The 24,004-nt window shown below is 52.1% G+C and overlaps 1 protein-coding gene across 2 annotated transcripts in view; it reads right to left on the minus strand.

Moving 5' to 3' along the window:
• NOS3 (nitric oxide synthase 3) overlaps nucleotides 1-24,004 on the minus strand; it is a 43,781-nt gene that overhangs the window by 4,949 nt on the left and 14,828 nt on the right. For both annotated transcript variants that reach the window (XM_081834915.1, XM_081834916.1), the window contains 16 exons: nucleotides 18,342-18,433; nucleotides 18,046-18,187; nucleotides 16,449-16,588; nucleotides 16,054-16,228; nucleotides 14,222-14,323; nucleotides 13,274-13,468; nucleotides 12,125-12,198; nucleotides 11,231-11,375; nucleotides 10,177-10,281; nucleotides 8,709-8,776; nucleotides 6,847-6,963; nucleotides 5,480-5,654; nucleotides 3,805-3,931; nucleotides 2,838-2,916; nucleotides 2,451-2,635; nucleotides 591-760 (listed from right to left, as the gene is read on the minus strand). In XM_081834915.1, coding sequence (XP_081691041.1) covers nucleotides 591-760; nucleotides 2,451-2,635; nucleotides 2,838-2,916; nucleotides 3,805-3,931; nucleotides 5,480-5,654; nucleotides 6,847-6,963; nucleotides 8,709-8,776; nucleotides 10,177-10,281; nucleotides 11,231-11,375; nucleotides 12,125-12,198; nucleotides 13,274-13,468; nucleotides 14,222-14,323; nucleotides 16,054-16,228; nucleotides 16,449-16,588; nucleotides 18,046-18,187; nucleotides 18,342-18,433 — 2,091 coding nt within the window. The remainder of the gene's footprint in view (nucleotides 1-590; nucleotides 761-2,450; nucleotides 2,636-2,837; nucleotides 2,917-3,804; nucleotides 3,932-5,479; nucleotides 5,655-6,846; nucleotides 6,964-8,708; nucleotides 8,777-10,176; nucleotides 10,282-11,230; nucleotides 11,376-12,124; nucleotides 12,199-13,273; nucleotides 13,469-14,221; nucleotides 14,324-16,053; nucleotides 16,229-16,448; nucleotides 16,589-18,045; nucleotides 18,188-18,341; nucleotides 18,434-24,004) is intronic.

The following is a 24,004-nucleotide window of genomic DNA, read 5'->3' on the forward strand; positions in this document are numbered from 1 at the left end:
AGGCTCTGCTCAGCGCTCCCTTTAAAGAGCCCTGTGGAGCGTGTGTGCGGCTCTTAGGGCCTTTTCTCCCCGGGGGAAAGCCCCCAAGAGCAGCACAAACGCTCTGCATGCTCTTTAAAGGCAGCACAGTTCTTGGGGGAGCCTTCCTCCCACTGCCCGGGAGAGGCTTCGCGCCGCTAAGTCAGAAGCCAAGACAGCAAGAGGCTATCCCAGAAGCCAGATCCCTCTTGCTGTTCTGGCTTCTAGGATTCAGAATATTATTATTTTTTGTTTCCCTCCTCCAAAAACTAGGTGGGTCTTATGGTTTGGTGTGTCTTATAGAGCGAAAAATACAGTAGATTAAGACACCTGCAGGAACAAGAAAGTCTTAGTCATGTGCCTTAGTCATGGGGAGGGTGTCTAATCTCAGGTGGGAGGGAGTTCCGCAGGTTGGTGCATCTGAGACACGGGAGGCGAGCTAAGCAGGGTGGGCTCTGTGTGTGTGTTAGAGATAAAGGGGTCCATAATGCATAACACCCTCTCCCCAGCTTCAAGGTCGTGTGGTGGGAGGGAAGAATACCTATTTGGACCCTCTCCCCCCCAGCCCCTACCTCTCCCAGCCTCTTCAGCTTCTCCCTCTCGGCCGGGTCTTCTGCCAGTGTGGACAGGATCTGGAGCAGTTGGGCGCTGGGGGGCGTCGTGATGTCCAGGAAGAAGGTGAGCGCCTGGCGCAGCGTGCAGGGGGGCAGGCGGGGGCTGGGGACCCACAAGCGCTTTGGGCCTGAGGAGGAGAAGCAGGAGGGGGAGACTCAGCGGCCACAGGAATTTCCAGCTGCCAAGCAGCGCAAAAGGCTTTTAGTCAGGCTTCACCACCACCGAATGGTAGAGTTGGAAGGGACCCCCAAGGGTCATCTAGACCAACCCCCTGCAAGCCAGGAATCACAGAGAAAACATCCAGGACAGGTGGGCATCCAACAGCGGAGAAAGGTGTGTGCCGGGAGGAGGAGGGGGGAGGAAGCAGCATCCAGCCGCAGGGCCCCTCCCCCTCCCATCTCTAGGAGATCAATCCAGTTTGCTCACTGCAGCCACCCCAGCATTTGTCTGCAAAGAGGAGCTGCAGCATTGACCAAGTATCAGTCCTTCCTGGTGAGCCCATACTGGCTCATCTAGACACTTCTAAAAACCATAAGGAGAGCCTGCAGGATCAGGCCAAGGGCCCGACTAGTCCACAGTGGCCAGCCTGGGGTCCCGTGGCCAGCTCTGGGTGCCACAATTTAAGAAGGGCACAGGGGCATTTGCCTCCTAGGACGGGTCAAGGAAAGGGTTAAAATGGGTGTGATGTGATTGGCCAGTGAGAATGCAAGGGGGGAGTAAAAGATAGAGTGGGAGGTTTTGAAAGTCAGTTGAGGTTTGGGTGTTGGAGAAGGAAGAGGGAGGCTTAGGTGTGGGTTGGTAGAGTTGTATTGTGAGAGAGTGAGAGGAATTGTTAGGCTGAGTCAGATAGATAGCTGGAATAATCAGTTTGGAGTTCCAGTTACAGATAGGTAGCCGTGTTGGTCTGCCATAGTCAAAACAAAATAAAAAAATAAAAAAATTCCTTCCAGTAGCACCTTAAAGCGTTTGGAGTTTGGAGGAGGTTAGGAAATAAGTTTGGAGTTTGGAGTTGTTAGAAACTAAGTTTGGAGTTGTTAGGAACTAAGATTAGAAAATTGTCAAGAGAAAAATAAACTGAAACCATACGCTTGTTCCTGCATTTAAAAATAACTTGATTATTTGTTTATGTAAACAACTGTCTGGACTCCGTGTGTCCCCGTGAGAAGCGGGGTGGGGGCAGCAAAGAAAGCAGTCACAGTGGTGGCACAGGGTCAATAGACCGTGAAACGTCCGGGGGCCCTGTGTGATCGCCACAGGCACTGACAAGCTGGAAGGTGGGCAGAGGAGTGGGATGTACTTGCTGCCTGCGTTGAAATGTAAGTAAACCTTTTCATTTATCTGACAATTGTGTGTGCTTCACTCTTAGCAATGGGGACAAAGAGGGGAAAGCTCAGCAGACCACAAATAAACAGGGACAAACAGGTGTATTTGACTAATTCACAGCTTCCAGTAAGCTGCAAAGTGCCTAAGTGTTTTTTCTTTGCCAAAAGGGCTTCACAGCCTGTTTACTCTCGTATTTCTCCCACACATGTGGAACAGGAGGTTTAAATCTTAATTGACAGATTTAATTCTCAATCTTTCTTCTCTCTCTCTCTCTCTCTCTGTGTGTGTGTGTGTGTGTGTGTGTAAACCCAGTGAAAACATATTCAGAAATAAAGCAGAGCAACTGCAGTATAAAAAGTTACAGGACTGGAAAGGCAGCACCCTGGTCTGGGCCCTTCTTTGCCCCACATCGCCCACCCCATGGCTGGGCCTGGCCTGGAGGGCTTCCCCATTCGGCATCGGCCAGGCCCGTCTGGGCACAGGTGGCCACTCACTCTCTCCCGCCTCCAAGGTTTCCACGGTGACGGCCTCGTTGGCAGGGGGCGGATCCTCCACTCGCTGCAGGATGGCATCCACCAGCTCCGCGTTGTTGGCGGGGAAGATGCCCACGTGGTCCCCTGGCTGGTAGGCCAGCTCTGGCTGGTCCCCCGTCTGCAGCTGCACCAGGAGGGTGGAGCGGCTGCAATGGGGGAAAGGAGAAGAGCGGTCAGCACGGGGGGTGGGGGGCGGTGAGCGGCAGGAAGGCAGTGGCCTGTGCACAAGGCAGCCAGGAACCCCCAACCCCAAATGCTGGCGGAAATCAGGCCCCCTTGGCTGGGGGCTGCAAGGAGAAGCGCCCGCCAAATTGGGATGAGTGCCAACAATCCTGGTTTGACTCTCACCTGGATTCTGGGCTCTGCAGGTTCTTGACGGAGAGGATGTGGGACGGAACGACATTGCGCTTGTGGACAAGGGTCAGGCCTGAAGGGGGAGAAACTCAAAGGGTCAAGGTGGAGGCAGGGAGATGTTTCAAGCTTGGCTTTTCCAAATTTGGCAATGGAGCGGGGAGAAAGGTCTCCGTGGGGGACAAGGAAGCAAAATGTCGGAGGCCATGCAAAGAAACCCGAAAGTGGGGCTTCTGAAGATGTGCCTCCCTGCCCCACGTGATGGAACAACTTGCCCCACCTCCTCACGGGGCTTCTGGGCTTGTGGCTCCTGGATAGGTGTTAGCCCCCACCTCTCCTTGGAGGCACTGACTGGGGTGGGGGCACAGGCAGTGCCGCATTTAGGGCGCCAAGCTTTGTCCTCTCACTTAGGCTGCCATATTATCAACGTCCCCTCCCCTAGCATGGGGGGAGAGGGGCAGAGCCCAAAATAAGGGGGCTTCTCTAGGATGTGGAAGAAAAGCCAGGCCTTAGCTTCAAGGCAATTGCGTTGGAGAAGACCCCCCTCCCCAGCTAAGCTCTTCTGATGCCCTCCGCCCGCCAGGGCGTTCTGCTTGCATATGAGGCTTCACAGCTTTGATGGGGATGTGCAAGTCATCACACTCTGGTTAGCAAGATGCCCCCCAAAATTAGCTGTGCTGGGAAAACTACGTTGCTGGTCAAAACCCTTCCACATGCCACACTTCTAATGCCCCCTTTTCTGCCACTTTCCTGCTGAGTTTTTTTTTTTTTTATTACACTAATGGGTGACCTACAAGGTGCAGATAGGTCTCAGGCACAGATCCTTGCAGACCCCAGACCCGGCATTCTGCTTCCCCAAGGGTCAGCGGAGGGGAAGATGCACAATCTCTGGGGTAGGCGAGGGCAGGGCTGGTCCCTGGGCCGAGCACCAGCAGGAGGCCATGATCCACCGCCCGAGACGTACCTGGCAGGAGGTCCAGGGCCGCCGGGTGAAGCACCAGGCGGAAGCGACTGCGCTTCCAGTGAGAAGGGCTGTTGAAGACCTCTGTGCCGACCACCTGGGAGTCCACACAGAAAGTGTCGCAGGCGGCCTGTGGGGAGACGAGGGTCAGGAGGTGGGGAGACGAGGGAGGGCTTGCTCTCTGGGGAGGGCGCAGGATGGTGGGGCTGGGAGGGACCCCCAGGGATGCAGGACACAGCTGCCCACTTGGGAAGGTGGGGCAGAGGAACATGGCTGTGGGGCTGGCAGGGGTGGGGCACCTTCTCCCTCTGCTCAACCTGGAGGGACAGGGGCTTCCACCCCAGACAAGGAGACCCCTGAGCAAGCAAGCAGTGCCATTCCCCAGCTGACCACCAGGTGGCACAAGCACCCCACACTCCAGACCAGCAAAGCTCAGCATCCATTCAACCTGCAACAGCCCCTCCAAGGAGGATCTGAGAAGGGAGGGGCTTGCAAAAAGGGGAGGGGTTTGCAAAAAGGGGAGGGGCTTGCAAAAGGGGAGGGGCTTGCAAAAGGGGAGGGGGCATCTCTAGCAACTCAATATATCCAAAAGGTCAGGGCTTTCCAGCAGTCTCCAAAGAGGCACCCTCCTCCCTCCCTGTCCATCCACACCCACAGCAAAAAGGGATTGTGGCACAGGACATGAGAAGATCCCTGGGGGGGCTGGATCAGGCCCATGGCCCGCCTGGTCCAGCCCCCTCTTCCCTCAGTGTCCAAACAGGTGGGAAACCCACGAGCAGGATTCGAACCCAAGAGCAACTCTGCCCTGCTGTGCTTTCCAGCAACTGCCCTTCAGAAGCCCTTCTGCCCCCGACTGGAGAGGCAGAGCTCAGCCATCTTGGCAAGGAGCCCCCAGAGCCCCCGCCTCCTGGATTTGTCTGTGGGGCAACGTGGAAGGGCAGCTGGCTGGAGACCCAGTCAGGATTTCCACAAAGAATAAAGCTGGCCTCTTAAATGATCACGACAATCTTGCTGCTCTCTGCCTGCACTGACCATCCAAGAAATTTATTTAAATGTGGTCTTGTTTAGACAAACCTTTCCAGATGCTGATTTTAATCTGTTTTAGTGCTTTATATTTTAGTGTGAGAAGTGAAGTGACAGGGAGCCAGGCAGAGGGCCTTCTCGGTAGCGGCACCCGCCCTGTGGAATGCCCTCCTTCCAGACATTAAGGTAATAAACAACTATCTGACTTTTAGAAGACATCTGAAGGCAGCCCTGTTTAGGGAAGTTTTTGATGCTTTATTGTGCTTTTAATATTTTTTTGGGAAGCTGCCCAGAGTGGCTGGGGAAACCCAGGCAGATGGGCAGCGTATAAATAATAATTTTTTTTCAAAGTTTTGCAAAAAAGAATTTGTGGTTTTATCTTTGAGGTTTTCATTTTTTGTTTTTTGGGGGTTTTTTTGGTTTTTTAAACAATTCAAGAGGCATATACATTTCATGATAAATAAATAAAATACTCCTTTGTAGCCTCAAGCAGCTTACTCCAGAGTAGGAAAATCTGCTTCCTGCCTCTCTCTCTCTCTCTCTCACACACACACACACACACACACACACCCCTCTACCTTGCAGATCAATTGTTGCTCTTGACTCCCAAAGCGCTCCCCCCAATACACACAACACCCCCTTGCAGGGCGGCCACCTTGAAGACGTCCATGGCCCAGGTGCGGAAGGACTCCTCCTGGCCGCAGAGCTCGTCCCCCTCGCCCATGGGGAGGATCCGCTCGCCCCCCAGCTCCTCCAGGCGCGTGTCCACGGCGTGGGCAAAGGCACAGAAGTGCAGGTAGGCCCGGGAGCCCAGCCCAAAGACGGCAAACCTGGAAAGGAGGAGGAGGAGACAGGCAGGGTGAGGAGGGCGGGGTGGGGGCCAGGCTCTGCCCCCTCCCTCAGGAGTCCAGAGGCCCTTTGCCAGCTGGGCACCTCCGAGGCCAGCCAGAAGGAGTCTGCAGCTCAGCGGGACTCTGCTAAGCAAGTCCCAGAATCCTAGAAGATCGAGCTGGAAGGGACCCCCAGGGCTCATCTAGTCCACCCCTGCAATGAGGAACCACAGTTCAAGATCAATCTCTGCTTTAAAATCTCCAGTGAAGGACAGCCCTCCGCCTTCCAAGGGAGCCCATCCCACCACCCAGCAGCAGCTTTTACTGCAAGAAAGTTCTTCCGAATGGGCTGAGCTCCCCTGGCAGCCTTTTGGCCCAATCTTGCTCAGTTACAAAACCCACACGGCCTTTTTCTTTCCCATTTTCATTAATCTGGCTCCTCCTCCCACTAATAAACAGCCAATAAACTTGCTCTGTCCCAAGAGCTTAGGGGAAAGAATGGTCCAATAAAACAAAACAACTGTTAAATTTTAATATGGCCTGTATTGAATTAAAGTTTGGTCTGGACCTCCTGAACTGGGCCCATTAAAAGCCGGTCACGACAATATCGATTTCCCTGTGCTCAGCTCAGCACCAGCCCTCCTGCAGCTGTGAAGTCCTTTTGTCGCTCAGTTTCCCAGCATTTCAGCGCAAAATGTTGCCCAAGGAGACGGACGCCCAGGCGCTGCCCTGAGAAGTGGGGCTGGGCTTCAGCTCAGAGGGCAAGGGGAGGAGGGGGCTTCTGGCCAGCCTGGCTAGAGGGTCAGAGGCGTTTGGTATATGTGCATCTCAAGGGCTGAGGAGGGACAAAGTGGACGGGGGGGGGGGGAGAGATGATGGCTTGGCTTCTGCCAAGGAGGAGGAGGAAAATGCAGGTTTTCCAAGCAAGATCCTGGCCCTTGCAATGGCTCCCGCCAACAAGGAGGTTCTGCTGCCCAGCTGGGCATTTGTGCCATTGCGGGGCTGCTGCCCTGATGAAGGTCAGGGAGATGGTGGGTGGAGGCCTGGGCGAGGCATGGCTGCTGCACCCTAAGGGACGCCATGGAGGCTCCCTTCCTCTGTGCGTCCTGCCCCAGAAGCAGGATCCCTGCCTGCAGGGCTCTGCTCTTTGAGGAAGCAGGATCCGACCCTCCCTCCTTCCTGGGCGCCTTACCGGAGGGTCCCCAGGGCGCCTGCGCTGTCCGTGTTGCTGGACGCCCTCCTCTTGGTCTTCCAGGCAGCTACTGACGCGTCGGATTGAGAGATGCTGTTGAAGCGCATCTTGTAGCTCCTGCAGGGAGAGAGAGGAGAAGGGGCAGCAAGCCCCCCCCCACAGCAGCTGCCCCCCCCAGCCCCCACCTGCTCTGCCTCCGCAGACAATTCGGAAGCCCAATGGCTGGAAACCCTGGGAGGAGAGGGGCTGCTCTCGCACTCGGGTCCTGCTCGCAGGTTTCCCTTGGGGACATCGAGTGGACCATCCGATGATTCTCTGACTAGATGGGTGTATGGGCAATCTTTTCTGGAAGATATTTGTACAGTGGATCTCTCGGAATACATAATTTTTGGGCTGCGAAAGCGGGAAACCCAGAAGTATTTTTCCGGGTTTCGCTGCTTGTACATGCGCAAAGCACTCTGTGCGCAGCTCACATGCACAGAAGCGGCGCCTCTGATTACGGATTTTTTGAGGTGCACACGGACCCCCAGAATGAATTAAATTCATAACCAGAGGGTCCACTGTACTTTGATAGTGATCTAGCATGGTCCTCTCTTCCTGCCTCTGTTTCCTTCCCCTCTCTCTCTCTTGTTCTGCTCTTTGATGCCTGAGAACAGTCTTCAATTGGCTGGAAGGAAGGGATGATGCAGAGTGTTAGACACACTTTGGAGCAATGTCCGGTATTGGAAGAGGGGGACGGCCAATGAATAATCTGCACCAGCCAGTGGGGCAAAGCACAGAGGCTAACAAGTCAGCTGTCTATAAATCAGATGGTTTGGGGGCATAGTTTGAGAAGCTCGTGCCTGAACTCCTGGCCGGAGGGTCATGCAAAAAACTGGAGACTGCCTGGAAGTCACTTTGCCGCTTCTTGAGGGCTTCCTACTGGCAGATCAAAGTGTTGCTTGGTAATGTATATAATGCTTTAATCTTCTCGCTTGTGTTTGTACTGCTTCTAAATCTAATTTTAAAAGAGCCACCTTGCATTGGGCACGACAGTGGGCCCCCTAAGCACTGCTCTCCTCTTCTTTCCAGGGAGGCGTCAAAGCTGAGAGGTGCCGTTCTTGCCTCCTCATCACTGGGAGAAGAGGATCCTGGACTAGACGGGCCTCCTGTGGCCTGATCCTGCAGGCTCTTCTTATGCTCTGGCTTGTGGGGTCCCAGCCCTTCCTGGGGGCCAAGAGGTGCTTTCAGCTGCTGGCAAGTGAGGACCTGGGACCAGATGCACAGAGGATGCTCTGTCTTGGGGGGGGGGAGCAGAGAGAGGCAGGGTGAGGCCAAAGTGCCTTTCATCTGCGATGTTCCCTGGCAGCTTGATGCACCGGCCTCATCCCGTACCCGGGTCCAGGCGCCAATCAGAGCTGCTTCCCCTGTGGGCAGCAAAGTTAATTAGCTCCGTAGATTATGACACTAATGAGGGCAGGCATCAAAGGAAGGGGTGCCCTTTCCTCCAGGCAGAAAGACACCAAGTCGAGGTCGTGGGTGGGGAGGAGGGAGGTCAAAGAAGCAGCTTTCAGCTTAAAGAAGAGAGACATCCAGGGGCTGGGAGCAAAGCCCAAAGGTCTGGAAGACCCTTCGACTCTCTTGCCGGGCGGAGAGGGCAGCCAAATCCTGGCAGATCCACAAGACACCCTTTGCCAACCTGCCACTGTAACCCCCGAGACTCGGAGTGCGCCTGCAAAGTCACAACCGCCTCCAAGTTGCTTCCTCTAAATAAACTGCAAGAGAGGAAACAGGCAGAGCAAGATTGTGGGGAGGAGGGTCTGGATCCGCAGGAGAGGAAGAGGCAAAGGAGGAAAGCGGAGCTTCCTCGGGGTAGGACTTACTTTTGGAGTTCAGGCTCGGAGTCTGCAAGGTAAGGGCAGGACATCTCCATCAAGGTGCGGGCAAATCTCTGCGGGGAGAGAGAGAAAGGCAGGGAGGCAAGCAAGTGAGGACCCAATCCAAGCAGATGGTCTTTATCAGTGACTGAATTTATATATCGCCCTGAACCCGAAGGTCTCAAGGCGGTTCAGAACGAGGGGCCAGGGCTCAATTCTGCTCAGACAGGGGAGGTGCAACGGTGGGAAAAGGAGAACAGTTGAGCAGACGTTCAGAAGTACAAAAACTGTGCCACAAATTCCAGGCTCTGCTCATGAGAGAGCCAATCTGAGAAGGAACAGCTCATCTGTTGTTGTTGTTGTTGTTGCTGCTGCTGCTGCTGCTGCTACACCCCTTGTATGGCTCCCAGGGCAGTTCACACCATAAATGACCACAAGGTACGTAGTAAAAACAACCACAAGCCCAATTCCCCCCTCCCACAACCCACTGAAAAGGGCGTCCATCAGCCCCAGGCCTGAAGTGGGCCATGAAGGCGCCATCTCCCCTGGCTCCTCAGGAGTCTCTTCCGCAGGCAGCCAGGATCAGGCCTTTCCTGCGGCCACGCCAACCTTTCGGAGCTCCCTGTCCCTACGCAGATCAGCCAGGCTCCATTTCCACTGCCTTTTCAAAACATCAAGGAGGATCAGGGATTCTTCAGGCTCTGCTTCCTGCATCACAGGGGGGTTGGACTAGAGGACCTTTGGGGATCCCGGCCAACTCTAGGATTCCAAATGGAGATTTTTATCTCAGCCTGGATGTTCTGCATTTGAAATTGCTTTTGTATACATGCCTTTAATGTCAAATCACTTCAGGGGGAGAAGCCCAGACCTAAGTCAGCCCTGCACTGAGTGGGACCCCGATTTTCGGGAGCCACCCCCCACCCCTAGAGTTGGAAGGGACCCCGGGGGTCATCCAGTCCAACCCCCTGCAATGCAGGAGTCTTTTGCCTCAATGGGGGACTCAAACTCGTGACCCTGAGATGAAGAGTCCGCTGCTCTACAGATGGAGGTATCCCAGGTCCTCAGCGCATCCCCCGTGCCCCCCCCCCGCCCTATAAAAAGACTTTATCAGAGCAGCGGTTTGCAGAACAGCATGATAAAATTCAGAAGAGGAACAATTAATTGCAGATCTATTCAAAATCCAATTAAAACCACTTAGTTTTATTTATTCAACAGAAGAAAGGCATTTTATCCAGAGACACCAGCTTTTCGAAGTCTGATGGTCGTTTACACCTCCAGCGCCCCCCCCCCCAATGCAGTGAGAGAATCCCTGATAGGTGTCAGCCCAACCCGCCACCCAACGGATCTGGATTTGGGTTCCAGTACATGCCAAGGGTGCCAGGTTGAGGGAGGCTGCCCCCCCGCCCCGGGCAGAGCTTTGGACTCTCAGCCCCACTTGGGAGTCTTGGGGAAAAGGCGGAGAAGCCAGCGTCACCTCGCCATTCTCGGGGGGGTCTCCGTTGCCAAAGGTGCTGGTCACCACCAGGACGAGGGTCTCGTGCTCCAGGGAAACGACGTCATATTCGTCCATGCAGACCACCTGCCGGGAAGCGCCAGGGGGGTCAGGAGGGTGAGGGGGGCCTCAAATGCTCCCACCCTCCATTGCCCCCCCCAAGGGGCAGCTTGTGAGCTCGCTGGAGACCTGGAGCCAGGAGGGCTCTGCTCTGCCTGCTGCATCTGGAGACAGCGATGCGCCAAGCATCAATTGCCGGGAACAGGGCTGGATGGGGGGAGGGGCTCCTGGACACACGGTGCAAAATAATAATAATAAATCCATCTATATTTGTACAGGTACCCACTGAGAAGTTCCATAAAAAGAAACTGTACCAGAAGGAATTATTGTGGAAATAAGAAATCTTTAGCTGGGGGCACCAAATGTTGAGTCGTATCCCCAAAGTCGTGCTCCTGGGCTTGATCCTGCTTGTGGGTTTCGCTTTGGGGCCCCTGTGAAAACAGGATGCTGCACCAGGTGGGGACCCTTTGGCCAGGCTCTTCTCTTCTTATGGACCCTCCAGGTCTCCTTATGTTCTCATGAGTGAAACCTCCAGCACCAGAGGCAGTCTATCTTGATCCCTAGGTTCTCGGGGTATTTGGCCACTGTGAGACCAGGAGGCTGGACCAGGGGGGCCACTGCCTGATCCAGCAAGACTCTCCTTATGTTCTTAAGGTTGACCTTGACCCCCCCCATCCAAAGTCAATTATTGCCTTCAGTGGAAGTGCTTTTTTGCAATACAGTATGTGCCTCTTGGAGACAAATTATATCTAATTTCTTTTTTGCTATTACACACACTTCAGCTCCACCATGAGTCTTGCCAGTCACAGGGCAAGAAACATGCTGCTGTTGCCACACTTAGCCTGGGGAACTCCTTGCCACCTTGGGGGGGGGAGCGTCGCCTCGCTTCATGTGCTCTGTGGGCATCAGGAGGCAAAGGGGCAGTGAGACCCACCCCAGCTGCTGGCCCCCACCCCCCGCTGTGCGCTGGGCCCACCTGGGGGGCAAAGGAGCCCTTGAAGAGCTGCTTCAACTTCAGGGCGTAGGCCTGCGACTTCCCCGTCTCGGAGGCGTACAGGATCGTGGCCTTGACCCGCTTGGCCATCACGTGGCCCATCAACTTGGCTGAGATCTTGACCGCTCTGCGGGGGGGGGGGGGAGAGAGCAGGACAGGAGGACTCAGCCCAGCCCACTTTCCCAGGCAGGGGGGGGGTGCGGAAGGAAGGGGGCAACTTCCCTAGGACCGGACCAAGACCAGGCTGCCTGCAGTGATGAAAGCAGAGGCTCTCCAGGATTTGAGCAGGGGAGCCAGCCTCTCCCAGTGACCTGGAGATGCCAGCAGGGATCAAACCTGGGACCTTCTGCATGCCAAGCAGATGTCCTGCCCCCCCCCTCCCCAGCCACAGCCCTCCTGGCTTGAACTTATTTGCACTCTTCGTCTGAGGGCCCAGTCGCAAAAGCTCCCTGTGCTGCTGCTGAGAGGGATCTTGCCCCTGAGCATGTCCAAAGGCATCTGGGCCAGGGATGGACTCTTCCAGGGCCATCCTGCACTCTGCACATGCTCTGAGCATTCAAAGCACCCAGGAAGATTTCTGAGGAGGTGCTAGAAGCAAGTTCTTGCCTCTGTTTCTTCAGAGGAGGGCTTGGAATTGTGTGCCCCCCCCCGCGAAGCTGCCGCCCACCCCCACCCTAGTCCTGCCTCAGAGCTCTCAAGAAACAGTGCTTCCCACATTGCAGGGGGTTGGGCTAGATGCCCCTTGGGCTCCCTTGCGACTCTACAATTCTTATTCTAGGGCACGGCTGAGAGCCCTTTGTGCTGATGGAATGACCCACTCCCTGCGCTCCCACCCTCCAAGATGCGACCCACTCCCCCCCCCCCACAAAGACCTACTTGGCAATCTCCTTGAAGGTCTTCTTTCGGGTGACAGTGGTTCCTTTGGGGATGTAGGTTTTCCAGGGGTCGCTCTGTGGGAACAGCATGGGAATGAGGAAGCAGGACGGGGGACGGGGGACGGGGGTCTCAAGCCTTGAAACGCCTCCCCCCACCCCAGAAAAAAGGGTTCTTTTGCAAAGCAGCTCTTAGGAGTCCATTGTAACACTGCAGCTAGCAGTGCCCCCAGTGGCAGCCAAGCAAACTGCAGGGTGACAACAGCCTTGCATTCTTTGTATATATATAATGTCTTCCTATACGTACAGTATGCTCGCAACTTACGAAGGTTCTGTTCTGGGGATTGTGTCTAAAGCCAAAATTGCATTTAGTGAAAACACATTGGGTGTAATGGCAGGCAGAATTGCCAAAGTATTTTTTCCTGGATGCCTGGCCCCCATTTTGTTTTATTTTGCCATGTGCATAAAGTTGAATGTGAACAAGTAAAATGTGTGTAAGTTGTGGGCTTAGTGCATCTATATCTATTTGTGTGTCTGTACAGAAAACCCACAATAACCTTCCTTTGAAGTTGCAAAGGGATGCAGTCTGCTGAACTCACAAACGTGGGGAATAAACATATCCTCTCCTAGAATTTTTTTCCTTGATTTTATGGGATTTGGCATTCCTTTTAGGGCATATACAGCCAACCTCGTCGCCAGCCTGGCGAATCTGGAACTTGGCTCGATATTTGGATCACGCTGACATTCTTTACTTGGACAATGCTATTCTCCTTTATCATTTTGTTTTCCGTCTTTCAATTTCTAACTGTTGCTATAAATATTCTCTCTGTTTTGCATATAAACTAAAATGAAATTCTAAAGAACTTTATGCAAAAATGTATTTATTGCAAAATGGATGGTTCAGTTAGATCATTCATGTTTACCAGCAACAGATCTCCCCCCTAAAAAGGACAAGGATCCTGGTTAAATGGGGGGGGGGGGGGAGATGTGAGCTGGCATTTCTGTGCCTGTGACATCATGGAGATGCCTGTAGGAGGTGCTCCTGGGCACAAACACCTCCTCTCTGCACCCCTTTGCCACTCAGAGGGCAGGCAGCACCTCCCCACTGGGCAGCCTCTTCTGGGGCCCCTTGGGGGGGTGAGGGGGGTCTCACCTGGTACCGGAAGAGAGGAGAGAGCTGGTAGTTGACCAGCTCCTGGTGGAAGACGGGGGAGAGGCTGCCAGAGATGGGGGGCACCAGCCAGACCCAGTCGGAGGGGCAGCCCCCGCGCAGGCGCTGCTCGTTCTCCAGGTGCTTCATGAAGGAGTCGGCGATGGCGTGGTGGTCCACGATGGTCACCTTGGCCAGCTGCAGGCAAGAGGCAAGGTCAGGGCAAGGCGGGGAAGCCGTGCTCCAGCCCCCTTTCAGGGTCCCTGGTCCAAGCCCTGGTGGGGGCAGCACCAGCATCTCCTGGTAGGGCTGCGGGGGGGGTTGCGATTCCTGCATTGCAGGGGTTGGACTAGATGGCCCTTGGGTCCCCTTCCAACTCTCCCATTCTGCACCCCCGCTGCCTGGTGCCCCGGAGGGAAAAGTAGCTGAAGGTGGCTTCCTCCCTCCACGCTTCTCCACCTCCTGGCTGTGGGGACCTGGGGACCCACCCCAGGGGGGAGCTCAATCCACGCTAGTTCAAGAGGCAGCCGCCACTCTCAGAAAGGTCCGTCCTCTCCCCCCCCCTCCAAAAAGGCCCAAAGCCCAGAGAATCCTCCATCTCAGGAGCGAATCCTCTAAGGGGGCAGCGTTTGGGATATTTTTGTATAGAGAAAAAGGAAGAAATAGGAGACAAAGTAGATGCTTGTAAAAGGATGCCTGTCATGAAAAAAAGTGGAGAGAGGAAAGGTTTTCTCCCCCTGCACCAGAACTTGCGGGGATCCTGAGAAGCTGAATGCAGAATCATAAAATCACAGAATTTATAGAGCTGCAAGAGACCCCAAGAGTCATCTAGTCTTATGCTCTTACCCAGGAAGGGGGGCTGGCGGAGGGTGAATTCCCAGCAAGCTCTCTTCCTCCTCCTCCCCTCCCCACCTGCACCTCACTCCCTTGTCTCCCTACCCAATCCATCACCTGGAAACTGTGCAAAATGGCCACATTCATCTCCACGGCCGCCTTGTCCTTCCAGAGGGAGGAGGTCGTCTGGGTGTCCAGCCCCATCTGCTCAGCCACCTCCTGCAAAGACACATTTCGGGTGGGGGGAGAGGGGCAGGACCTTTACGCTGCCTGCGTGGAAGACGCACCATCCAGTCTCACAAAGCATATTCTTCCTAGTTAGCAGCTGAAGGGGTTAAGACCATAGAGCTGCATTGCTGATAGGCTGGCTCAGACCATAGAGACGTAATTGGTAGAGAAGGCTCTGTGTGATGTCACTTCCCCTCCTCTCTTGGGAGGGAAGAAGTAGTTCCTGTTCTTTCTCTCTCTTCTTCTTCTCAACTATCCAAGGGTGCTGACGTCTCTCTGCTTTCTCCAGCTTCAGGCACAGGCCTGCAGCTGCTTTTGCTGCAAAGTCGTATTCTACCTGCATTACTTTTTACTGCTGTTGCTGCACAAATGCTGGATTAAACTATATGTTTTAAATTTATTTCTCAGTCTGTAGCCTGTTTCTTTGATAAACGGGGAAACTAAAGGGGGAGATGAGCCTAACGCCTATTTCCTGTGCTTAAGATGGGATTTAAACTCTGCTGAGAGTCCTTTCTCTCATGGGAGAGTCTCCAAAAGCTCTGTATTTGCAGCCACGTTGTCTCGACCCACACCTGTGGGTCTCCAGAGGGATAAAATATAGTCAGCATATTCCCTCACCTGCCTAATAAAACCTACCAGCCTGCTCCAAGACCAGGGGCTCCTGGCAATGGGGGCCCTGCCCTGCCCTCCACAGTCGGAGACAGCAATGCTTCTGGAACTGCAGGGGAGGAGAACTGGGCTCGGATCCAGCCTGCGCGTTTCCCACTGAGGCATCAGGTTGGCTACTGTGAGAATAGGATGCTGCACCAGATGAGCCATCGGCCTGCACCAGCCAGGTATCTTGTTATGAGTGAAACCTCCAGCACCAGGGGCACTCTATCTAGACTCCTAGGTTCCTATGGGTCTTCGGCCCCTGTGAGAACAGCATGCTGGGCCAGATGTACGGTGTTAAAGGAAAATATTATGAAAATGATGTATAGATGGTACTTAACTCCTGTAAAATTAGCAAAGATTTATCACAAGAGTGATAATCTCTGTTGGAAATGTAAAGAAAAAGTACCTTTTATCATATGTGGTGGTGAAAGACCTCTGGGAGAATGTTTAAAATGAATTGAAAAAATGTTGAAATATAGATTTATTAAGAAACTAGAGGCCTTTCTTCTTGGATAACAGGTTTGGAATTGCCCAAGAAAGACGTTAGATTGTTTTTGAATGCCACAACTGCTGCTAGGATTTTGTTAGCCAAAAATTGGAAAACACAAGAAGTGCCAACAGTGGAGGAATGGCAGATGAAGATGATGGGCTTTTGGGAGCTGGCCGACCTGACCGGAAGAGTCTGCGACCAGAAGGAGGAGGAGTACCAGGAGGAATGGATGAAATTCAAAGACTATTTAGCTAAATATGCCAAGATAACTTAAATAGAAATACTTGCAAACACCAGATTGGCTTAGGATTTAAATATGTGATGTTATAGAATAATACGTTTAAAGTTAATATGATAAGAAAGAAAGTTGTTAATTGACTAAGTAAATTTTATGAGAAATTAGTTTTGGAAAACTGTTACACTGATATACATGGAAACTCAGCCAGGGGGACTCAAGGAAGTCACCTAACAATGTTAATAATAGTGGAATAATTATAGTTAGGAATTATGTTTGTTTATAAATTTGAAAATGGGGGGGGGCAGATGGGCCAGATGACTTCCCCCGTAGGACCCCTACCTGCAGGAGGTTGTAGCGCTGGGAGTCACAGAAGTTCCTCATGCCGATCTCACAGCCAACATACCAGCCGCTGAAGGGGGCCGCCGGGAACTCCAGGCCCCCGATCTCCAGGAGCATGTTTGCCACCGCAGGGAGGGCGTACCAGCGGAGGCCCAGGTCCTTGAACCACTTGAGCCTGAAAGAGGAAGGCAGGTGTCAGAAGGGGGAGCTGCAATTCCTGCCTTGCCGGGGTTGGACTAGATGACCCCTGGGTTCCCCCCCCAACTCTACATGATTCCATGAAAGTCCTTGGCAGCCTTTGGGGGCGACCGTTGCAAACGGCAAGAGCGCTGCCATCACTCCCCCCCCACGCCCCCCTCCCCACACCCAGTGCCCCCCCCTTTCCTGGCACTCACGTGGGGTGGCAGATGGGGACCTCCAGGACCAGCTCCCCTGGCAGGGGAAAGATTTCGGGGTCCTCATCGGGCGCCTGGAGCAGCAGGGGGAGGATGTCAAAGCGCCCCCCGGGGGGCCGCCAGCCGTACTGAACGCAGACCTAAGGGGGGGGGGAGAGACTGGTATGCAAGAGACCCCATGAGCCCACCCAGAAACAGCAGAGAGAGCCGTCCATGGGGGGCAGGAAATCCCAGGGAAGAGGGGAAGCTTTTGGCCACTGTAGCAAAGCCAACCAAGGGTTTTGTGTGGCAGGATCCTCAATGGGCCACAGCAAGCGCTGGGCAGCTGGAGAAGCAGGAGAGGCAGGCAGTGGGAAACCTCAGAGGCACCTCCAGGACCCCCTTTTGATTTTCTTGAAGGTCGGGGGTCACAGAGCCTCCTTGGGGGGCTGCTCCCCATATCCAGCATCCACTCAGAGTCAGAGGGATGGGAAGATTGGCTTCTGGAGGGGTGCAGAAAGCACCCAGATGGGCGGATGGGCAACTTACTTCGTTTAATAATTCTGTTGGTTGATTGCATAAAATTTATGCACCGCTTGATTGTAAAGATTGTAAAGAGAAAACCTCAAAGCGATTTGCAAAAAAATATAAAACAATAAAATTGTCACTAAGAAAAATCAGCGATGATCATTTAAGGCAATCAAAAAGTTAAAAGAAAACGCACAAGGCAGATTAAAATTCACATCAATTTTCTAAATCACATAATCATAAAGCTGGAAGGGACCCTGAGGGTCATCTAGCTCCACCCCCTGCAAGGCAGGAATCTCAGCATGTGGTCCCCCATGCAAGTTGAAACCAGACTGGACCCGGATTAGCTTTGCAAATGTGCTAGCAATTTTATTGCTGCACCAGTACACAGACTTGTCAAAACAAAAATGTTTTTGGCAGGTGCCAAAAAGAGAACTGTGAAGGTGTCTGCTTGGTATCAAGAGGCAGGGAGTTCCAAAGTGCAGCTGCTGCCACAATAAAATATTGAGTTCTTACAACTGCAGAACAGGTCACAGTGGCAGTTTTGCCAATCAAGTGGCACATACAGGCTCAGGCATCTCGCAGGTAAACTGGTTCCAAGCTGTTACAGGTTCTAGATCAGAGCTTTCCAAACTTTTCATGTTGGTGATGCACTTTTAAGACACGCATCATTTCGCGACACAGTAATTCAGTTTTAGTAGCAAACCTGAGGTTAAACTAACCCCTTATAAGAGATATGGACACATATTGCGCAGCACAGCTACACACTGCAGCCAAGGCATGAATGTGTCATGACAGAGTTTGGAAAGCTCTGCTTTAGATATACGCTTAGCAATGCCTTGGACTCGGCATGCTTGCAAAGGGGCAACTGGCGCAGATCTCTGAGCGGCAAAGGGGCGACGTGGCACCGAGGCCTCGCTCCCGTCAGCAATCGCGCTGCAGCATCCTGCACTGACTGCAGCCTCCGGATCAGGCAATATATATTATTATGAAACAAACAGATGAATATTGTGAATGGAGGCTCAAATGGCAGGAGCCGTGAATGGTCCTGGTTGGGGGTGGAAGAGGAGATGCCAGAGCCACTTCTCACCTCCGTGAAATCCACGTTGGCCGGGTCTCCCAGGATGGTGCCGTCCGGCTGCGCGTAGCCTGCATAGCGGATCAGCTGCTGGTTCCAGACACGGAAGTCACCCCGGCCGGCTATCCGGTTCGGGAAGATGGTGATAGCTGAGCTGCAGGAGAAAAGCAGAGCGCTCAGCTCAAACTGGCAGCATCAGCCGTGCCACCACCACCTGCTAGGGAGGGGAAAGGGCAGCAGCCCTCCCAGCAAAGGCTGAGTCCCCTGGGCACCCGGCAGCGCGGAGGGAAGCAAAAGGGGCCCCTCACCGGAGGTTTCCGCGGTTGGTGGCATAGTTGATGTGGGTGCAGAGGGAGGTGAACATCTCCTGGGCGCTGGCACAATCTCGGGCGTCAAACACCTGGAGGGGAAGAGAACAAGGAAGGTCGGACTTCCGGGTTGGCGCCATCGCCGAATGGCGGACTCCCTCCGAGCTCCGGAGGGAGCCTGCTCGGCAGGGGCTGGGTCCTACCGCGCCGGCGACGCGGGGACCCTCAAAAACCATGGGCGCTGAAACCCATGGACATGGTGACTCGGCTGGCACCTTTTGCGCCCCCCCGACCCGCGAAGGAGCCTTTTTAAAGGCTGCGGAACGGGTGACGGGGGGGGGTGGTGCTTTGAGTCCTCCGCTTCCCCTGCCGAGCGAAGCCGCATGCCATTCGACGGAGAGCGCCGACTTCTTCTATTGAAAATTTGGACTTAAAAGAATAACCCGTGAGTAATTGGAACCTGGACTAAAAAGGGGGATAAATTTTTTTAAAAAATTCGGAGCGAGCGGGGGAGGCGCAAAAAGGAAGTCAGCCCCCCCCCCCCCCGTCGTAGAGGAGTTAAAGTAAAGGATTTGACAACTAAGATCGAGCGTAACCCTATTTTGACAAAGTTACTAACTTCGCGATGGAAAATTATAAGACTGAGCTGGAGGGAACAGTGTGCTCCCCTCACATGCAGGAAAGGAGGAGGACCCACAAAAATGCTGTGCAAGGGCTTATAAAGACTTTTGAAGGAGAGGAGCTCCAAATCCAGGAAGACAGTGGAGCTAACGCAGAGAGGGAGAAAAAGAGAAGGAGGAAGGAAGAAGGGAAAAAGAAAGAAAGAAAGAAAGAAAGAAAGAAAGAAAGAAAGAAAGAAAGAAAGAGGAGCCCTAGCTTTGCCGGCAAGGAAGAGGGGAGGTAGGTGAACACGGGAAGGCAAAGGACGCTGCGAAAAAAAAAAACACGTGGCTGAGCCGACCGGAGCCTACCCCTCCATGCAAAGCCGCATGACAAAGGAGATCACAGAAAGGAAGAAACTACCCCCTTCTTTTCTCCTTTTTTCTATAAAAAACAACAGCCAACAAACAAAATCCTTTTTTTAACTCCTTCCTACCCCTCTCCCCCCTTCTTAAAAAAGAAATTCTTTTTTATTCCCCCCCCCCATATACCTACTTTTATCATTTTTCTTTTTAAGAGAGGGGCCACTGCTGCTGCAGCCACCCTTTATTTGAATCTCTATTTTTATTTCTATCTTTTCTACACACTATTTAAAGACACACTTTTCCACACACACACACCCTCAATTTAAACCTCATTTTATTTTCACCTCAAACCCCCCTCTTAAGAATTAAAATGGCAGTACCCAGAAAACAGCCCTGAACCATCACAGGCCATTTCCTGGGACTGCCACTTCGCCCCAGACTTTCCACTCTCTTTTACCTATCCTCTTTTACCTATACTTTACTCATTTTTATTTTCATTTTTAAATAAAAAGCTCTATCTATCTATCTAAAGACAACCCCCCCCTTTTTTTTTTTTACCTTTAATTCTCATTTTTATCTTTTACCTGTACATTTTTAATTACTTTTTTACAAATAAAAAATAACAACAATAATTAGGGGAAAATATTATTATTATTATTATTATTTTATTTTATTTTTTTTAAAAAAAACACCACACATTTTTTCCCCTCTCTCTTTTTAAAGCCCGTTCTTGTCTATTTGTTGGCTTGTTCTTGAGGGGGGAATCTTTCGCCCCCAGCTACGACCACCACTCTCTTTTAAAACAAAAATTTCCTCTATATCACTGCTATTGTTACTGATACTCTCTCCCTCAACTCCCCCCTTTTATTTTTCTCTCCCTTTTTGCTCTCCCCTCTCTCTCTTCACCCCTCCTCATTTTTTCCCCTTATCCCACCTTTCATTTTCCATCCCCAACTTTTTTTTTCTATCCCTTTTATTTTTTAAAATCAACCCCCCCTTTTTTAGCCTGTCCGTCAGTTTGTTTTTGAGAGGGGAGCCCTTTCCCCCCCCACCCCCTCTTTTGAAATAAGACTTTCCCCCATACCATTGCAGCAGCTCACCCTCCCTCCCTCCTCCCCTCTCCCCCTCTCTTTTCTTCTCCTTCCCTCCCCCACCCTTCCCCCTCCTCCCCTCATTCTCTCTCCCCCCTCCCTCTCCATCCCCCCCCCTTCCCCTAAAGGAAACACATACACACATTCATATCACCCTATCATAATTTGCCCCCTCATACTATAGCTAAAACTACTGCTGCAATCTAATACCTCTGATATTACTGTACTATCTCTCCTCTCTTTCAACTCTCTTTTTGTCTCTCTCTCTCTCTCTTCTCTCTTACTCCAATCTCCCCTCCCCCCCGCCTCCCCCCTTCTTCTCTCTTTCTTCTTCCCTTTTCTCCCTCCACCCTTTACATATAGCCTATCTGTCTGTCTCTGTTTCTAAGCGCACTCCCAACCCCAATTTCCACCTTAACTGGACCCCAGTACCCCTTTGGGTATATACAACCCCCTCCTAAAGACATATTTCCCCTGGCCCCACCCCTCTAATCTCTTGCATCTCTACCTGCTAACCCCCCTCCCTTTATATGAACTGTCTGTCCGTTAGTCTACCCACCTCTGCTTACCTGCCCTCCCCCCCAGCCTCGGCGGCACCGCTGAGGCAACTACAGAAAACCCAAGAGAAGTTCTTAAAACACAGGCTAGAAGTGACACAAATGACCGCCTAATCCAAACGCTCTGTAAAAGCCACCAGCCAACAAAGCCTGATCAGCTCAACAACCCAACAATACCCAGGAATCACCACTGGCACAACTCCTAACCACCACACGCCCTACCCCAAGTGGACGCCAAGCCAACCTCAAACTAAAACTATCAGGGAGACTGAGATGACACCAACCAGGGAGATGGCAAACAATGCTAAGATGGTAACTCCCCTTCAAGATGATGACCACCCAATAACGAAACGAGATCTGAGGGAAATGGAAGCAAGATTAGAAGAAACACTGAAGGCCACAATGGCTCCCATGCAGGTACTAATCAACAATCTAACCTCCAAAGTGGAAGCTCTAGAGAACAAAAACCAAATGCAAGAAAAAATAATAGAGCAATACCGGGAGGAGAACGCACGTGTGAACAAGAAACTGGACGAACTGGTAAACCAAATGGAAGCAGAACACAGAGAGATGAAAATTAAGCAAGCCGACCTTGAAGATCGCAATAGACGTTGTAACATCCGCTTCCGCAACTTTCCTGAAAAAGCAGAGGAGAAGAGCCCAACAGACCTAATTATACGCTGGCTGAAAAACACAATCCCAGGCCTGAAACTTGAGGCAGATGACTTGGAGAGGGCTCACAGAGCCCTAAAACCTATGCCAAAACCCAGCGCCCCCCCAAGAGACATCATTGTATGCTTCACGCGCTACAAAAAGAAGGAAGAGGTATGGAACAACCTCAGAAACTCAACCAACCTTCGATATGGAGAAACCCCCATTCTGGCCCTACAGGACCTATCTCAGGATACTCTAAACCGGAGGAAAAGCCTGCGCCCATGCACCCAGCGTCTCCAACAAGCAGGGATCAAATACCGATGGGGCTTCCCCTTCCGTCTCATTGTAACAACCAATACAACACAACACATGGTTACCAGCATACCTGAGGCCCTGCAACTACTAAAGAACCTTGAACTCGACCTCCCACCGGAATGGCAACCGACAAATCCACCAAGCGACAGCCCCAACCACGAGGAAACAACAGCAAGCAACTGGACGACGGTACAGAGCAAAAAGAAACAACAGAAGCGGCAGAACAACGCAAACCAATACAGACAAGCACAACGCTCAGAACCGTCCCGCCGGCCATACGACACAAGAAACCAGACCAAGACTAACCAAACCAATTCATCGCAGATGGACAACCCTACAACAACAACAACAACTGCAGCTCAATGAAGCAACCAGGAAAAAACCCCACAAACCGAAGGACTGGTGATTTCTCCCCCCCCCCTTTTCCCCCTCTCCCCCCCCAAAACATAGATTTAGTTAACACCATCAACATTCCCCCCAGCCCCGCACCCCCACAGAAACCCCCACCCCAACACCAGTCCAGACGACCTCAACCACATTCCCCATCACCCACACCTTCAACATCCTCATACTCCACACTAAGGAAAAACAACTCCAACCTTAATAACACAACCCACAATCAGGCTAAAATCTGATACCCAACCAGCAATATGGTGGCACCAGAGCGTACCAGCACCCACATCCCCACCCCAACACACCAACAATGTTGCTTATAACATTGGCAACATTGCTTACAAACCTTATACCTGACAGCGACGTTACAAAGTCACTTCACACTGTCTCGCTGATCACCCCCTATCGCAGACAACAGGGGGGATGGCCTGTCCTTGAAATGGCCTTCCACACCAGCTGAGACCTAGGACCAACCGGCTAAATGCCAGATGGCCCAAAATACCCCAAACAAACACCTATATGACTATATATAGGAAACTCCCTACAACTTACCCCCTACTCTTTAACCCAAATCTCACTCTACTCCCACTAGCCCCCCACCCACCACACCCTAGGTCAGCGCAACCCCACTGGTTCTTTAAACAACACGAAGAGAGAGACACAAGACAACCCGAACGGGTTGGCAGGGAATCGCCCCACATAAAAGATAAGCAAGATGGCTAACCTAAAAGCAATTACATTAAATGTGAGGGGGCTGGGAAACCCCATCAAAAGAAAACGCATCACCTCATACATAAACACCATGAAACCACACATCACCTTCCTACAAGAAATACACAACCCACCCAAAGGCAGCAAACTCCTGAGCGACCCCCGCTTCAGTCAACAGTGGGTCGCACAAGGCTCAGGGAAAGCTCGTGGTGTAGCCATAATACTCAGTAGAGACCTGAACTTCACTGCCACAACAGTCCTCAAGGACAAAAAAGGCAGATTCATTTTCGCTAAAGGGACACTAGATGGCAAAATCAAACTGACAATCGGCTCCATATATGCCCCAAACATGAAACAATTAGAATTCTTCCAGAAGACACTAAACAAATTCCTCTCCTTCTCTGAAGGGGAAGCAATCCTAGGAGGGGACCTCAATCTAAATATGAAAGGTTTATCCCTGAAAGATATCCACCCCACAACCCCATGGGCAACCTTCCTCCGAAGGAAACCCCCAACAACTAGGAACTCTTACAAGTTACTAAAAATGCTAAAAAACAGGGGTCTCTACGACATTTGGGGTGAGCAAAACCCGGGAGACATCAGCCATACATTCCAATCAGGACGCCATGATACAGTGTCCAGACTGGACAGCATTTTACTCACACAGGGTCTGATCCCCTCAGTGGAATCAACAAACATCGGTAACATTAAAATCACAGATCACGCCCCAGTAGAAGTCATCGTTAAAATAGGAGAAGGAACACAAACCACCCCATCATGGTCCTTCAGTCCCATCCTAACTACAAACAAACAAATTAGAGAGAGTCTCACAAAAACCCTCCAAAACTACTTCAAGGAAAACGATGTAAACAATATAACAACCCCCCTCCTATGGGACGCAATGAAAGCGGTCACCAGAGGAGCTTGCATAAAAGAGAAAACATTCCTTAAAAAACAAACCTCCTCAAAAATTAGCA

Source organism: Podarcis erhardii (assembly GCF_964252035.2).
Source record: "Podarcis erhardii genome assembly, chromosome: 12".
Classification (NCBI taxonomy): Eukaryota; Metazoa; Chordata; class Lepidosauria; order Squamata; family Lacertidae; genus Podarcis; species Podarcis erhardii.